The sequence below is a fragment of the Hevea brasiliensis genome, chromosome 2, assembly GCF_030052815.1.
Source record: "Hevea brasiliensis isolate MT/VB/25A 57/8 chromosome 2, ASM3005281v1, whole genome shotgun sequence".
NCBI lineage: Eukaryota > Viridiplantae > Streptophyta > Magnoliopsida > Malpighiales > Euphorbiaceae > Hevea > Hevea brasiliensis.
Window position 1 is genome coordinate 421,550 of NC_079494.1, and position 16,989 is coordinate 438,538.

The 16,989-nt window shown below is 35.6% G+C and overlaps 3 protein-coding genes across 4 annotated transcripts; 1 reads left to right on the forward strand and 2 right to left on the reverse strand.

Annotated features, from left to right (window-relative positions):
* Positions 1-1,721: 1,721 nt before the first annotated feature.
* LOC110669294 (auxin-induced protein X15-like) lies at positions 1,722-2,552 on the reverse strand. The gene has a single exon (XM_021830881.2). The coding sequence runs from the start codon at positions 2,490-2,492 to the stop codon at positions 2,115-2,117; it is 378 nt and encodes a 125-aa protein (XP_021686573.1). The 5' UTR covers positions 2,493-2,552; the 3' UTR covers positions 1,722-2,114.
* Positions 2,553-4,226: 1,674 nt separating this feature from the next.
* Positions 4,227-8,848, forward strand: LOC110669282 (uncharacterized). Of its 2 annotated transcripts, XR_002497657.2 has the most exons (4): positions 4,227-5,382; positions 5,545-6,231; positions 6,844-7,657; positions 8,549-8,848. XR_002497657.2 is itself a non-coding variant. In XM_021830848.2 (3 exons), the coding sequence occupies exons 1-3, from the start codon at positions 4,351-4,353 to the stop codon at positions 7,429-7,431; spliced, it is 2,307 nt and encodes a 768-aa protein (XP_021686540.2). In that variant the 5' UTR covers positions 4,227-4,350; the 3' UTR covers positions 7,432-7,897. The 2 variants fall into 2 exon arrangements, 1 of the variants encoding a protein (XP_021686540.2); XM_021830848.2 differs by lacking the exon at positions 8,549-8,848 and having other exon boundaries at positions 6,844-7,897.
* A 317-nt stretch (positions 8,849-9,165) lies between these two features.
* LOC110669281 (probable cellulose synthase A catalytic subunit 3 [UDP-forming]) lies at positions 9,166-15,401 on the reverse strand. Its single transcript, XM_021830847.2, has 14 exons — positions 14,893-15,401; positions 14,619-14,814; positions 14,309-14,520; positions 14,079-14,190; positions 13,790-13,964; positions 13,132-13,398; positions 12,692-13,037; positions 12,451-12,588; positions 12,246-12,371; positions 11,933-12,145; positions 11,577-11,847; positions 10,882-11,078; positions 10,433-10,783; positions 9,166-10,258 (listed from the first exon to the last, which is right to left on the reverse strand). The coding sequence occupies exons 1-14, from the start codon at positions 14,971-14,973 to the stop codon at positions 9,674-9,676; spliced, it is 3,270 nt and encodes a 1,089-aa protein (XP_021686539.2). The 5' UTR covers positions 14,974-15,401; the 3' UTR covers positions 9,166-9,673.
* Positions 15,402-16,989: the final 1,588 nt, after the last annotated feature.

Genomic DNA, 16,989 nt, shown 5'->3' on the forward strand with positions numbered 1-16,989 from the left:
GCATAACTGAGGAAACGTGGTCGTATGCTTTCCTTCTTTTTATTCACACGCGATAATAAACATTGCTGTGGTCACACTCCCGTTTCGGTCCTGTTCCGTATCAAAGCCGATAATTTCGATTTGAAAATTTGAGTCTTAGATTAAACTGTATATTTTTTTTAGTATTATTTTCAGTTTAATTTAAAGAGAAAAAGATTTGATTAAACTCTGATATAATTTTAATTTTAAATTAAATAAAATCAATTTTAAATTCAAATTGAGTCATAATCTGATTTACCTAAACCATGAAGTGATAAGTATCCATAATATTAATGGATAAGGAATTCTCAAAGTGAGTAAAGCAAACATAAATTAGTGGTCGATACAAAATCACCTACTTAAGAAATAATTTGATAACAATTATTAGACCTTAATTTAATCATCAAAATATAATATAGTCATTATCAATGGCTGCCTGATTGAAACATCTAATCTCCTGTAAAATAAATCCTCTAGTTTCTTCATTGACACAACGAGCTTTAGCTAATAGTAATAGGGTCATCTTTGTTACATTGAATCCTAATCAAAACTGATTATTAAAAAAAAAAAAAAAAAAGTAAAAGGAAATGAAATGAAATAAATGGGTAATATATATATCATCATGTGCTGTGAGTTTGCGAGCATGTGAGGTGGATGCCCCTTTTTAGCTGTTAAGGAATGAAAGGCTGGAATTCATTGCGAGGGATGATTCCTTCTTCTTATTTTATGCCGACACGTCAAGTGAAAAATTGGAAAACATAAGCTTTAATTAATTCCAACCACTATTTCCTTGCCTTCAATTTTTTTTCTTTCATTTTAAATTATTCCAATTATGTGAATATAAATCAAGTTATAAATTAATGAATTATCTACTATTAATAAATTAATTAAAAAAGTATTTCGTTCGGATATAATTATATATCCAAATTAATTTACATATACATATATATTGAATTATAAATTATTTTTTATCAGCGTATTATCATAACTGATACTTTAAAATCTTTATATTTTAAAAAAATGGATTAAAATGTCTTTAAAGTTTTATTCTGTTTACAATTTAGTCCATTCATTTTTTTTTTCTTTTAATTTTATTGTTATAATCAATAATCTAAAAGTGATTTAATGATAGATGACAGCGTTACTAATGAAAAAAATTAAGAAGAAAAGCGTTTATAATGATAAAATTTAGAGGCAAAATTATAATTTATCAATATTTTTACTCTTTATTAATGATAAAAATTAAAAAAAAAATAAATGGATAAATAAAAATATATAATGGAACTAAAATTTTAAAATATTTTAATCTATTTTTTAAAATGTCGAATATGACATCTCTGTATATATATAGAGAGAATGTGTTTATTGAACAAGGTTTTTTTTTTTTTTTTTTTTAAAAGTTCAATAACATTTACTTTTTTGTTTCAAAATTTCAAACGGTGACACTTTAGTTGCATTTGTTTTGGAAATTACGTCCTGTATAACTAGAATTTGATGCACAGTATAATCAATTTTTACTATACAAGATAATTATTTAAAACTACAATTAAAATTTAATTCAAATGAATGAACTCTAGTCTTTTAAAAAAAAAAATTCTAGTCATATGGCTACAGTATTTGCTGGTATATATTTTATTTTATTTTATTTTATTTATGCTTTTAGATAAACAAAGTATTGTGCTGTCAAAGAAAAAAAAGAAAAGAAGAAGAAGAAGAAGATATACATTCAGGAGTATATGAAAATGCATCTCCTTGAGGAGTTTACATTAGTATTTCGATTGTATGATTTAGACATCGAAATTAAACTAGCTCATCCTGTAGAATCCAGGGCTACAATGCAGTACAATAATGTAATGTCTATGGGGTAGCAGCTCATGATCCCAGTGAGCCAAAAAAAAAAAAAGGAACAAGAAAATGGATTTGTAAAGAGTCTGTTTTCGTGACTCAAATCATACCATTAAACTGAAGTTACCGCCTTCATGATCCTAAGGATATAGCAGAAAAATGGAAGAAAATGAAAAATAAGAATACAAAGATGGGGATCAGGGAGTCATCAAAATTATAAAAGATGTATGCATACAAAGGTTTAAAAGGAATTAATGTGTAGGATCGAGAGAAAAAGGGTGTTTAGTAGAATTGTGGAAACTGGAAATGAGATCAGGAAGTTGCATGTAATGGGCAGAGGGATTACTGGTCTTAAGCAGGTGAAGAAGGTACTGGAAGAGGTGGATATCACAGGCAATCCTGAGTGCTCCATCGTAGGAATAACCAAACTCTTCCTCGGAGATACGAAGCAGGTCCTCAAACAGAGGATGATTGAGGTAATTGGCTTCCATCTGGAACTTGCATTGGAATTGGATGTCTTTCCCAACGTAGACTCTAATGTGGCCTTCTGGGACATCTACTGATCTCTCCGACTCTGAAAGGAGGCTCTTTGCTCCACAGCACCATAGCTTTCTCACGATTGCACTCATTCTCTTTTAAGTACTGGACTGCTTTGCTTGATTGGTTTTTGGGTAATGAGTAGCTATCGTATTTGCAGCAGACCCAATGACTATGTGTGCGTATATATACATATATATTTGGTAAGTTTAAAAACTGCGTGGTCATCATCATCCATGTTTTATAATAATAAAAATAAATAAATAATAATGGAGGTGAAGCCACGGCGACTTGGTTGGCTCAGGGATATGAGTTTTATCAATAACTTATGAAAGAAGCTTTCATATTATCAAAAGTTTGCTTCTTTACTGATTATTTGCCTACGATTAGACATGAGTTTGGTCCGAAACTTATCGATCAAAATAGAACTAGGTAAATTAAATCAAAATTGAATACAAATCAAGTTGGAAAGGAGATTAGACCTTAAAGTCCTGTTCGGCATTGAGTTTCAGGGCCTGAAACTGTTTTTCTAAATAAAAACACCATTTTTGATGCTGTTGAGAAAAACAGTTTGGAAGAAGCTGTTTTGTTATTTTAGTATTCTCATGATTAAAACTGATCAAATTTAATTTTTAATTATTTTTTAACACTCTCTAACTAGTATATTTAAAAAAATGATTTTCTCAACAACAATTTTAACAGCAATACCAAACAGGCCCTAAATTATATATCTCGGCCGATTCTCCAACTGTTCAAACCAAAACTGTTGGTTTAGTTTTAATTTCAGTCCAAAACTAAATCGGGCCATATATCTCCAATTGAGACTTAAAATCAAGACCTCACAAGTTTAAAAGTTTAAATATAAGTATAACTAAAGAGTCGATTTGAATTAAAATGATCAGTCTAGATCTGATTATCCCATTCTAAAGTTTAAGAGATTGGAACAGAAGCTGAAACTATAGGTCCACAAAGTAGCTCTCAACTTCAATTTCAGTTTGATTTCTATTTGATCAAATTTAACATTTGAAAACTTTTTAAATAGAAAAATATGGCTTTGAAGTGAACAAAAGTATATTATTCCACTCTAATTTAAGACTGATTTATTAGATCAAAATGATTTTAATCAATTTTTTCATGATTTCAACTTTATTAGAGTTGTCTAATTTAAACTCAAAATCAATGTTTTTATTAAGTCTGTCTTAACATGATTAAATTAAAACTTATTAATTTATCAAAAGTTTCTTTAAACTAGTATAAAAATCCTTAATAATTAGATTTGGAATGGAAAGTGACGCAGCTATAGCATATATGGAGCATTTTTTAATGAGGGAGAAGGAGAGGAACCTCAACTCTGAAATGTGAATGCCATCGTCAAATACAGCTAAGAACCGCGTCTTTGTAGGGGCGGTGTGACTATGAATTGCAAGACCACATTCTTCATTTAAGCAAAGGAAGGCCCCATTTCATATATGCCCTTAACATTAATTTTTAGGGTGTTATGTTTATTCCGCAAATCACTCAAAACTATCCATAAAAAAAAAGCTTGCTTCCAAAGAAATCAAATTTTAAAAAAACAAAAAATACAATTCATTTTGCTAAATTCCGCTTGTGCAAAGACAAAACAAGACACGTTGAATTTAGGGGGCCACCTCTCTAAATTTAAATTGGACTCTGGTTTAGATAATTTAATATTTTAAAATTTTCATAATTGATATATTTAAAATATTATTTTTCCATACCTTCAGCTGATGCCGAATAAACTCTTAAGTGGGCTCAAATAGGCTCAAGGCCCAAATGGTTGAGATTAAATTAAAAAAATAATAATAATAAAAAAAAGGTAAAACGCGCAGAGCCACGCAGCGAAGACTACACGGCGTTGCCGAGAGAAGTAGCAGAGGGAAGAAGGCGTGATTGGGCGGTTGGGTTAGTTCTGAGTTAGAACCGGCGTCAATGGAGGATGACGATATGGATTCGCTGTTTGAAGGGATGGTGTTGTTCACTCCTTCCCAATTGGCTGACGAACAGAAGCATCAGCAGCAGCAGCAAAATGATCACGATCAAGATCATGATCATCATCATATTGAATCTCAATCTCACGTCGATACTGCTAATGACAACATTAACAATATTGCACCATCACCTACATCTCTCCGCAAGGTGCAGGAGCCTCTTGACGAGGACCTATTCTCTGACCTCACCCTCCAAACCCTAACTACACAATCAGATCCTATTCCTTCTATTTCTCCTGCTGCTCCAGCGCAAACTGCTATCTCCCGCCAGATATCCAGAAAAAAGAAAAGAGCTGCTAGCCTCAGGATCGGCTATGGTAGAGAAGCCTCTCTTGATGATATGCCTTCTCACTCTGCTCTGCCTCCGCCTCTCCCTCCTATGCCTACCCCTGATCATCCCTCTGCTTATGCTGTTGACAATCAAAATCTCAGTCTCAAGCATGATGCTGAATCCGATGATATTATTACTCAGTCTGATAAATCTGATTTTGATGCCTCTCAATCCACCACTCCCACTGTTTTAGCTGATGGCGATGATGCAGAACTAGATACCAGTAACATTTCGATCCCTGATTCACAACCATCGTCCAAAGATGATGAATTTGAACACATTAAGGCCTTGATTTCTGAGAAGCTTCAGCGCTCTCGGCAATTAGCTGCCTCTGTCTCTGGAGCTCGCAAGGACGCCGTTAGGAGGAGAAGAAAAGCTACCGACGATCTCAATTTGGCTTCTGCCAAGCACAGGGACCTTGAATTGCAGTTGGAGAATGCCTGTGAGGCCGAAGATTTCGAGGCTGCTGAAAGGATTAGTGACAGCCTTGCCACCATTGACAAGGAGAGGCAAGCCCTTCTCGCTACTCTCAGAGACGCTGAAGCCCAGTGTGATACCGTTGATTCTAAGATGCACGACGTTCTCGATTCTCATATTGTTGCTGAGCAAGAATGCGCAACTCTTCTCTCTAATTTTGCCAAGGTCAGTACATCTACTGCTGCTAGATATCATTATTGCTTTTACTCCTTGTATGCTAATTAATTTTCCCAAATTCTATCTTTTCTTTGTAAAAGTAAGAATCTAGAGAATTCTCTATGTAACCCCTTATTTTGTTCTACAAATGTCTTCCTACTTTTCTCTTAGGATGCGGAAAACGAGGCAGATTCAGTCTTGAAGCAAGCTCAAGAACTTTCTTCTAAAGAAATGGATGAATGGTTCTTATCAAACGAGGCCTTGGAGGCCAAGAAGATAGAGTTGGATATTGAATCACACTTCATAAATGAAGCACGCGGAGCTGTGAATGATTCCATTGAGCATTCAATTGAGGACTATAGGAAAGAGCAAGAAATTCTTCATAAGAAAAAGGATGTTCTCACTGATGAACTTCAGAAACTGCTTGCTTTAGTCAAAGAAAAGGAAAAGGAGATAGCAGAAAACAATAGTAAAATCAAAGCAATCGAGGAAAGGATTGCTGATGTGGTCTCTGGTTTTCAGGACAGTCAATCAAGCATTGACACCAAGTATGATAACTTGCAAGGGGAACTTTCTCAGATGCATTTGCAGAGTCAAGCTTTATCAACAAAAAGGAAGGAAATTGATAAGTTCCTTGCTGAGGGTGAAGGCCATGGGGCAAAGCTAAAGGAACTGGCCAGGGTTTCCGAAGATGAAGCGAAGGCATGCGAAGAAGTTGTTGAGTTGAGGAAAAGCTTAATGTTGTCTATTTTGAAGTCCATGGAAGACAAAGTGAGACTGGCAAACACCGAAGAGAAACTTATTGAGGATGTCCAAATGCTTCATCAGGAAGTTTCTGCTTTAAGAGCTTCCCTACAGGTTGATTTTACTTCCCAGATATTTTATTTACATTCTTGCATTTATTTATTTCAAGAATCATGCATGAAGTAAATGGTTACCATTTAGATCTCTTTAATTTAATTATTGGTTTTATATATTTCTAAGTCCAGAATGTGGCTATTTCAAAAAATGAAGGTCAAAATTTTCTCCTTTTGAAACCACTTAGTTCGACAAGGGCTTCTTTGCCCTGAGAAGTATATAGACCTTTGCATCAAACCAAGTACCATGCAGCAGGCTTCTTAACAGCATCAATGAAGATAATGGAACTAAACAATCTGTGTTGTCTCAGGTTGAGAGATGGTGATACTGACACCTCAAACCAAGATCATAAGTAAAAATATGCTACACAACACATACAAAAAGTTTTGGTGAATTGTTCATTATTTCAACTCTTAGTTTAAGTTGTAACATATAAGCAAATATTTTAGATTCAAGCCTCTGTGTTATTACATTTTTCCATCTGTGTTTTTTTTTGTTTTCATTTACATTTTATTTCATTCACTTTTTCTTTTCATTTCCCAATTTTAACTTGCTGAAACATTAACTTCCATCTTTCTTATTGATGTCAATCTATCGCTTCAATGTTGCTAGGAGCTATCATCAACAAAATCGAATATCCAGCAAACTGTAGCTTCCTTCAAGCAGAGGATTTTTTTCATCGATAAAAGAGTCCCAGAACTGGAATCAGAAAAGAAAGTCGCTGCTGCAGCAAGAAATTTCAAGGAAGCTGCACGAGTTGCTACTGAGGCAAAGTCATTGACTGTTGAAAAGGATGGAGTGCAGGTTGACTTGGAAGGAGCAACGTCAGAGCTGGAGAAGCTAGAGGAAGATATGAAAAGTACTGTTAGCAGATTGCAGGATACTGAACAACTGATATCATCCAAGGAAAAGGAGGTTGCAATGGCTAGATTTCAAAGGTTGCTTTTAATTGCTGGTGCTGCTACAGCTGAAAGATTCACTGCTTTGGAGCTTGGTGACACTGAAGAAGCTAACCTTCTGCTTGCAGAGGCTGAAGCAGCAAAAACTGAAGCAAAAAAACTTCAACCAATATTCAATTTCAATGAGGAACAGTTCCCAAATTTGCCAAAACATTTCCTTTCCACGGAACTTGTATTTAATCTTGGTAGAAAACAATTGGCAGAATTGGCAGCATCTGTTGGTCTGCATCACAATGATTAGAACCAGAGTGGAGTAGGGGTGGATGTGATCAATGAAGAGATTGGAGATGGAATTTCTTCCTAATTGTTGGCAATTATGTGAAGCTACAAATGGTTTAGAAATTGCATTTGAATGGACAAGACAACTAGATATGATCATCATTTTCATGGCTGTTATATGGTTCTTCAGAGGCAGAGATGCCTACGAAGATCATATCTGATGCATCATACAATTTTGCTGATCACAGGTTCGGCAACAAGATTTTCCCTATGCTTACGTTTTTTTTTTTTTTTTTTAATGGATGTTGATATTCCAGGACAAATTCGACTTAGGCAAGTTGGTGAATATTTTCTTCTTGTTTGTAATTACTTTCAAGGTATTTTTTGTGACATGATGGTTTTGCATACCGCAATTTTTTTACTTGGTATGCTGTTGTGAAAAATGATATTTGTTTTGTTGTGCAATCATAGAAATTGTGTTTATTGTATGATATGTTTTGCATACTGAAATTTTTTTACTTGGTATGCTGTTGTGAAAAATGATACTTGTTTTGTTGTGCAATCATAGAAATTGTGTTTATGCTCATTCTCTATTTTTAAAAGCATACTTAAGTCATCTTATATTTACTGTTGTCCACAATTTGAAGCAGCAATCAGTTTGTTTATTTTGAATTCATACCCCTGTTTTGTGGACCCCAAGGAGCCTCTTTTTAATCTGAAACACAAATCAACCTGCATATAGACTCTAAATTTAGAAAGAGAAAAAGTGTGTTTGTCATCAATTAAAAGTTAATGAATATATTGGAAGGTCAGCAACACTGATTAAGATGGCTCTTAAATTAAACAGTGCATGGTGCTCCAACATATTGAATTATATCCCAAAAAAAAAAAGGAAAATTTAAAAGTTGATGCACCTAGCTCCAACATATTGAATGAGTCAAATGCCCACAAGCTTTCAACGTGTCTGGCTGTGCAAATGCATAGTTTTGTGTCCATAGTGAAAATACTTCCATTTCATGTTGTTTTTACTCTTATGATTTACCTTTAGTTTTGATAAAGAATAATAATCTATATTTTTTGTTTCATTTATATGTTGTTATTTCTGATCTATAATGGTTTTGATCTTTGTTGAATCACAGGGAGGAAGTTCCATTTTCTTCTGATAAATGATAATATCAGCCTAACGCTTCTACCTGTTTCAAGGGTAAACTCTCCACATAACCGTTCATCGATGTGAGTCCAACTCTAAGAACAGAACCCACACTGCGTTGTACGGATGGAACCCATTTACGGGTTCACATGAGCCACATTCATCCGATAGTTCACCATCTTTCATGTATCTATGCCATGCACAATGTTGAATTGCACTTTTCCTATCGCATTATGTAACCTTGGGCTTGATTAAGGGCCCACTTATGAATTGATTTTCTCTGTGGTCAGAGTAGTGCGAAACCATTACCTAGCCACCAGCCGGTACCATTTTGTCATATCTAACTCAAAAGTTTTGAACTCCTAAACTCTGAGCACCCATTAAGGATAACAAAAGAAGCAGATTCGCATCTCCCTTTTGCCTGGCAGTTGAGATACACATGCCCAAGCCCCCAGTTAGGATGGTTTCACCTTTATTACTTTCTTTCATACTTTTCCAGTCTTGATTTGTTAGTTTTAAGGTTGTCTCAAAGATCTCCATCTCAACAGTGCAGTATCATGCACAGACCGGCTTTGAAGATCAGGAACAGAATCAATCAGACACAGATTTAACAGAAAAAACAATTTTTTTTTTTTCAATTTTCACTTGTAAAACTGGTGATTACAAAAACGTTCCAGCACAGACCCATGATTTTACCTTTGTGGTTTACAGGGGGACAAAACCCGCTTTTATTATGAATAAAAAAGAGAGAGATTTGTGATAATAATAATAATAATACACAATATAAAGTAGTGTAGCCTACCTTCTCTTCCCTGTATAAATTAAAATACAAAAGAATTTGGGAAGCGCTTATTGTAGTTTCTGCCCCAAGAACAACAGTGAAAGGTGGCGCGCAGCAGCCAGCTCAGGCTTGACCCCTTATGTAATTCCTTTACCAAAGAGGAGGAATAAGGAGTGTAAAAAGATATACACGCCAAACCACGCCTCAACACACAATTCAATCTACAGCTTGCAAACCTCTCCATACCAGACATCTTTTATCTTCTGTACCATGAAAAACACAGATATTTTTGATCCGCCTTAATGGCCCATCGCCGAACAGCAAATGCTGATGCTAATTACAGTCCAAACCACATTCTTCCAAAACCGGGCCATCCGACTTTGCTAGGAATGGATCTATACGAACCCACAGAAGGGAGAAGATGGAGGCAAGCAAAATTGACCAGACAATAATGATTGTGGGAGTTCTGTTTTGTCGACCAAGTAGACCCTTCAGGAAAGGATAGAGGTGAACTATCACCCAGAACGCAAAGAAAAGCTTACCAAACAGAGGCCCCCACGAATCATACCCATTATTTATTGCATTTGATACACCAGCAACCACTCCTATCAGGTTTATGATCAACAGTGTTGTCGGTGGAATGAGCAATGTGGTCCACTTAAATAGATACAGCTCTGAAAACTCCTCATCATCCCCTCCTTTTGCTGTTACAGTGAAGTTTGTATCTACACCAGCTAGAACCTTTAGGAGGCCCTGGAAGACGGCAAATAGATGTGCTGACACCCCTCCAATCACCCAAAATTGCTCATTTCTCCACCAGTCATGAATCCCGACTCCACTCCATCTCATTTCCAGTATACTTGTTGCAAAAATGCAAATGAAAAGTGACAAAAACCACAAGCTGGCAACGTTGCTGAGCTGCAGTGTGAGGAAAAAGATTTTCAAAATATAAATAAAATCAGATATGCATTATCTCAATTACGTTTTTAAGCGACACTTCAAATAAAAGCAAGATCATCCTTCCCATGATCAATTGTACTACTATAAACAGCATACCTATTGACAAAAAAAGAAAAAAAAACAACAACATACCTCTGGAGTGATAAATTTGCCAGTTAGCAAGCATACAGCAGGGAGAGTACAATATGCCAACAGAGGAATAGATGTCAATGGATACACTGTAGCATTTATGTAAGACAAACGCTCTAGCCACTTCAAACCTCCTCCATATCCATACCAAAGAGGACAGTGCCTGCTCAAAAATATTTCTACAGATCCAAGAGCCCATCGAAGGACCTGGTGTAGACGATCAGAAAGATTGATGGGCGCCGAACCTTTAAATGCAGGCCTATCAGGAATACAATATATTGATCGCCATCCATGGCAGTGCATTTTAAAACCTGTCAATATATCCTCTGTAACCGAACCATAAATCCATCCAACCTGGAGAATTGAAAGAAATTTTAAGTTGTGCCAAATCCAAAAGTCACAATGATTATGCAAGTTGAGAGATCTAATGCAAATTTAAACATTTCTTCTACCTCTTTTCCCCATTCTGTTTTGTCTTCATAGCCACAGCTAATAACATGGATGGCTTCTTTAAGCAGAGATGCAGGGCTGGCACTTTTCAGTGTACCACCATCCTCTAGAAGTGTTGATGCTACAAATACAGGAGACTGTCCAAACTTCTTTTCTAATTTATGTTCAGGCATTACAGCCACATTTTGATCTTCAATTACTGCATTCAACCTTTTCAAGTTAGTAGAAAAAAATATGGAGCCAGTTGGAATATTAATAAGAACACTTTTAATGAGGGGGAAAAAAAGCAAACACAAATACACCGGCAATGTTAAGCAAATGCCTATAAAAATTGGCATGAATATCAAAGTTCCCTCAATACACAGCATACAGTCAAGTCTGCAGTAATAGAGAAGTAGTTCTCAAGTGTCTTGTTCTAAATAGCAGCAAACAAATTACTAACTGATTCCATGTACAAATCTGAACTAAAAATTGCTTTGAAGGTTTATTTGATATTTTTTGTCAAAACATCTCAAAAGTAGTTTTTAATTGCTTTTTCATAAGAAAGCATCTAAAAGGGTAAATTTTTGATAAGTAATTTGGAATGCAATACCAAATGAGACATAGAAGTAATAGTAATTTTGGAGACACAAGTGTTAGGACTGTAAGTGGACAGGGACTTGGTGAGTAAACGATCATTTGAAGTCTCTAATGTTACCTTCAATGCCCTCTTCAGTACCCTCCAAAACAGAGGTGGATGTCCTTGAAGTCTTCTTCATCATCTCAGACTTAGGTTTGTTAGTCTTCTTCTTCTTTGTCCTTCCTGAACAACAACATCCACAGCACCACTTTGGCAAGCAGTTGCATGTCCTACTAGGTGGTTTCTTTGCTTTTGGAGCATCATAAGCGTAGAGTGCCGACCTTCTGAACACACACCCTGTGCCAACATATATTGGTCCTTGAATGCCATCCAAACCTTTCATGTTGATCTGCAATGGAATTATAAATTAGATTGTGCACAGAAGATGAATGTGGAAAAATTAACTGAGGAAGTTCTGACAAAATAATGCTTACATCAAAGAATACAATGTTCCGGTTGGCATATCGATCATGTCTGTCAATACCATCAAACCTTTGTGGGAACTGGACATAGCACACTCTCTTTCCAAGCAAAGGATCCATCATGAAACACATTGATTCCCTAATAGCCTTACTGTTATTGAAGTAGTGGTCACAATCCAAATTCAACAAATAAGGAGCATTTGTGAGCACAGCAGAAACCCTGACCTGTTTGATGGAGGGACAAATTTTAAACAAAAATACATCCACTTCAGCTGCAAAGGTGTAAAGAATGTAACATCTTTTTTTGCTTTGTTTAATTACTCACCAAAGCATTCATTGCTCCAGCCTTTTTGTGGTGGTTAAATCCAGGTCTCTTTTCTCTGGAAACGTACACCAGACGTGGTAATTCATTTCCCTCTTTGTCAAGTCCTCCACTTTGGCCCAGGAAAACCTATAAAGGATCAAGAACACTTGTTATTCCAGAAAAGAACTCAATCAAATCACATTAAATGAAACCAATATTCATATACCTGAATCATCCCAGGATGATCACGAACATTATTCCCAGGCCATGGAGTCCCATCCTGCATTGTCCACCCCTCTTCTGGGACCTTTTTTGCCTTGGCAACCAAAGCATTGATCCGAACTTTAAACTCTTCATATTCTCTCTGCTCAACAAGTAATTGGATTAGTAATACTGGCCAACAAACACACACACACACACAAAGCAAAGAGAGGGAGGAAAAATTTAAATGTTGGAAGGCTTAGCACCTTCATTGCTCTCCGTTCCTTCACAAATGAAGCGTGAACCTTATCTTCCAGATAATCTATCTTTTGAGCAAAATACCACTCTGGTGCCCTTGGTTCAATGTTAAATTTCTTACAGAAAGGGACCCACTTTTTTGCAAATTCTGATGTTTCTGATAGTGCCTCAAATGTCAGCATAGCAGCACCGTCATCAGAAACATAACATGAGACCTTGTCAACAGGATAATCCACCGCAAGAATGGACAGAACTGTGTTTGCAGTGACCAGTGGAGGTTCTTTTAATGGATCGACTGTACTTACAAATATATCAATTGGAGAGAGTTGAGAAGGATGGCCTTCCTTCTCATACCTAAAAGAACAGGGAAAATTTCAGGCTATATCCATTTAACATCTTGACTGCAAATACAGTAGCAGGAATTCCAGCAAATGGCATTATTAGTTACCTGAGAGACAATCGATCCAGATAAGTTTCTCTGTCAATAGGGAGCCACTTTGGAAATTGATCAAGAATCCATGAAAGAGCAAACCAAATCTCACAAATAACAGATATGAGCCACAATGCAAATGCATCATTCACAGGGTGAGTGACTCGGTAATGGAAGAAGAACCCAAGAACTACAAGTCGAATAATGATGATCATTCGATAAGGATTGATTTGGCTTGAAGGAATAGGCAATTTTCGGGACAATGGCTGTCTGGCCTCATCCATTCTGATCCGAAAGCAACAAATTTCAATTTCATAATCAGCAACAATAGGATTTTTCTTCTTTTTTTTTTTTTTGTTGGTGATATAGGATATTAATTTTAATCAAAGAGTAGCAGCAGGAACTTCAGAGTGAGGAACAAGGAAAAATAGAAACTGAAACCAGGAGCCATTTTATAGAGAGCACTTGTTGCAGTGTTAGTAAGAAGATTTATGGTTAAAAAACACGGTTAGTGATAGTGCAGTATACTCTCCCGAACATCATTTTGACGTGAAAAGCCATACTTAAAAACATAAATTTCACATTTGGAACTGTAAATGGTAGATAAACGGTATGGACTTCATAATTGAGTGCCCATAACAATAATTAAAAAGGTAAGGTCTAAACTGGTGCTTACAGTGGTAGATCAGGTGCATCACCGTCATAATCCCAGTCTTTGCCGCCATTTTCATTCTCCATCATCTGCAGTTTTTCTTGTTTTTGTTTCCAATTCTCCATCCTCTCCTTCCAAGCAATACTTCCATAGCCATAAGCAGCCAAGTCCTTGGAAGGATCCATAGATCTGGGTTGCACTGCAAAGCGGGGACAAAGACAGCAATTAAACGATATAAGTAGGTGAAAAAAGAGCAAATGATCAACTGATTGAAACAATTTTTGTTGAAAATTGAAACTATTCAAATAATTACCAGGAAGGGTATGATCTGAAAAAGGTAGAGGATGAATTCTTTTGCCGCCACCGCCACCATTAGACATGAATGAAGGGACCAAAGCATGTTGTTCTGGAGGAATATCACCAACCTGCACCGACAGCCGGATATTATGGTGCATTAAAGGTTTAAGAAAAAGATTATATACGGAAATATTTTGTAAAGCATAGAGAGGTAAAGAGAGTAAGCGGAAGGGAGAAGGGTGGTACCGTTCGACCGTCAGTAAGGAGAGGAAGTTGGGGCAGAGGATGGAGGGCTTGATGAGGATCAGCATTATCAAATGCACGACCGTAATGAAGTATAGCATCTGTAGCAAGAGGATGCTGCATATTCTTTCTACCCTTTGTTGCATCAAAATTGAACTCATTTTCCAAGTCATCGATGTCATCTTCTTCTTCGTCTCCCTCAACTCTGGCACAGCCTGCCCCAATTACCCACATAATTCAATTCATTTCATGAAAGTAATTTAGGAATAGGAACATATAAAAGAAAACAAGGAGATAGTTGATTCTCTTTTACCCTTGAGACGCTTGAATCTAGTCTTGCACTGAGGACAGACTTGAGTTCCTTCCCTGCGCTCATACTCATAGCAAGTTCTGCATATTGGGAAGGCGCACTCATTGCAGGCCACAAACAGCTCGCCATCTACAGTTAGCCCCACATCGTCTCCGCATATGTGACATATTTGCCCGCTTAACTGCTGTAACGGTTTCGGCTGCAACAGAAAAGAAAAAAAAAAGTTTCAGTCTGAATGCAGAAGAAGAAAAGATTCAGAGCAGCAAAGTAAGCTTACGGCAGATTCGCCATCTCTACGTATGACAACAAGCTCATTCCTATTGTGAGAGCCGGCCACCAAGCCTGCACTAGCCTCCATTGACCTTTCTCGCAATGTAATTAAAAACTGAAAATATCAGTTCAGATCTGTCGAAAAGAAGCCCAGCAGCAGCAGCAGCAGCAGCAGCGATCTCTTGCGTTACTACAGTTAGACCTTTTTCCTACACCTCCACTATCTTTATCATTCTTTGCTTCACTTCTCAATCAACAATCAAACAATTAAAAGAACTTTCCTGAATGACAATTGGCATCTTGTTTCTTCTTCAACAAAGAGTTGGTAGCTGCCACTCGTTTTCATTTCTCACGAATGGGCCTTTGTTGTCGTTTATCAACATCTCCGCCGACACTTCTAATGGCGTCATTAACACAGATGCAGACGAGGGCGGCTTTGGCATTTTTAGTAGTAAGAGGTGAAATTAAAATATGCGCAAATTGAGGATCATCTATATCTCAGGAATAATATCTTCCAACCTGTTAGAGGAATCTTGCCGATTTTAGCAAGGTCCTCTTTAACGCTAACGGGATATACTTAATTCTACCTAATAATACAATCCTTAATTATAAGAAACAATTGTCATTAATCTCCAAGCAGAACAATAAAAATTATAAAATTTTAGTAGAATTTTTCCCTTGAAAGCAGTTAGGGGGTAAAAATACATGGTCACGATTGAATTGGAAATCATATTAAAATTAATAAGTAGTTAAGAAAGTTCAAATTGAATTAAAATTAAGATTTTAAAAGCTGGATTTCATTTCCTTTTTAACTCTTGAATTGAATTAGGCTAAAATCAATGAATTATATGATAATCTAATTTAATTTAGCTCACTCTTTTAAAAGAAAAAAAATATGAAGTGAAAAGGGGAAAAAATGTTGATTATAATATGCGATCTTGATTTTTGACGGTCTACTAGTGGTTGCTGCGCTTCTACGACCCCACCCCAACATGAACGTGTACGTGCCCATTCATTTCCATCGGTCTCCATCTCGTTGGTTACAATGTCAAGGCCCATTTTTCACTCACGACTCTTTCTGAATTCCCCATTATTTCAGCCAAAATAGACATATATATATATATAGGGTGGGGCTTAGGAGACATTGCCTGCATTGTTGTTGATGGACCCCACAATCACTGAATACTGAAAAATGGAAGTCCAAAGTGAGTGCGAGAAGTAAATGTGAGACCGTCGGCAGAAAGGCGATCGAGCCAGCTGTTGTTGAAGTGAAGCAGTCGGTAGAAAGACGACAAGCGGCCGGTCAACATTTGGTTAATTAAATCCAATCAAATCATATTTTCAATTAATTAAGGTTTTTAATAGTATTCTTTAAAATACTAATTAAATAAAAAATTTAATAAAAAATAAATATAATCAAATTATTAAATTAAAATTTAATTTCTATGTTATTTAATAAAATTATAATTACTAAAAATATTTTAAAATTACCCTTTAACAATATTAAAGTTATTTTTTACTTTTAGTTAAAATTTACAAAAAAAAGTTTTATAAAAAATATAGATTACAAATAAAATTATAATTTATGTGATAAATTAAAAATGAATTATTTTGATTATTTTACTTATAATTTTAAAATAATTAAATTAATAATTTTATTAATTTATGTTTATGTAACGTGTTTAATTAAATTAAGAATAATTTAATATCCGTTGGGTGGCTTGCTTCTCTTGCTTTACGTTTTGTATATCATGCAAATATTTTTATACTTAAGCAATTTTTTCTTCTTACTCCATGATTGGCAATTAAGATTAAGAGAGACATTTTTTCCAAGACTACACGTTTTACTAAATTAAATGGTTATAGTTAGTACTTGCTTCTCATTTGATTTTCCATTCCTAGTTATAAGAAGAAAAGAGGTTAATTTTGTCCAATAGTATTTGTAATATTTTGACCAAATACTGACATGTACTATTTTTAATATATGAATTAAAATAACGATCGATTAAACAACTATATACACTTTTATTTTTTTTAAAAATAATATTAGTGATAAAGAACATATCCTATGACTTTTGGGTTGATTAAGCTTGCTAATAATTTA

What these genes read in the sequence shown, in the direction of transcription:
- LOC110669294 (XM_021830881.2), bottom strand. Translation starts at nt 2,492, where the DNA reads ATGAGTGCAATCGTGAGAAAGCTATGGTGCTGTGGAGCAAAGAGCCTC.
- LOC110669282 (XM_021830848.2), top strand. Translation starts at nt 4,351, where the DNA reads ATGGAGGATGACGATATGGATTCGCTGTTTGAAGGGATGGTGTTGTTC. An exon ending in TTCTCTCTAATTTTGCCAAG is followed by an intron (nt 5,383 to 5,544) that starts GTCAGTACATCT and finishes CTTTTCTCTTAG; the next exon opens with GATGCGGAAAACGAGGCAGA. An exon ending in CTTTAAGAGCTTCCCTACAG is followed by an intron (nt 6,232 to 6,843) that starts GTTGATTTTACT and finishes CAATGTTGCTAG; the next exon opens with GAGCTATCATCAACAAAATC.
- LOC110669281 (XM_021830847.2), bottom strand. Translation starts at nt 14,973, where the DNA reads ATGGAGGCTAGTGCAGGCTTGGTGGCCGGCTCTCACAATAGGAATGAG. An exon ending in TCCTTACTGACGGTCGAACG is followed by an intron (nt 14,191 to 14,308) that starts GTACCACCCTTC and finishes CTGTCGGTGCAG; the next exon opens with GTTGGTGATATTCCTCCAGA. An exon ending in TACTGAAGAGGGCATTGAAG is followed by an intron (nt 11,079 to 11,576) that starts GTAACATTAGAG and finishes GGTTGAATGCAG; the next exon opens with TAATTGAAGATCAAAATGTG.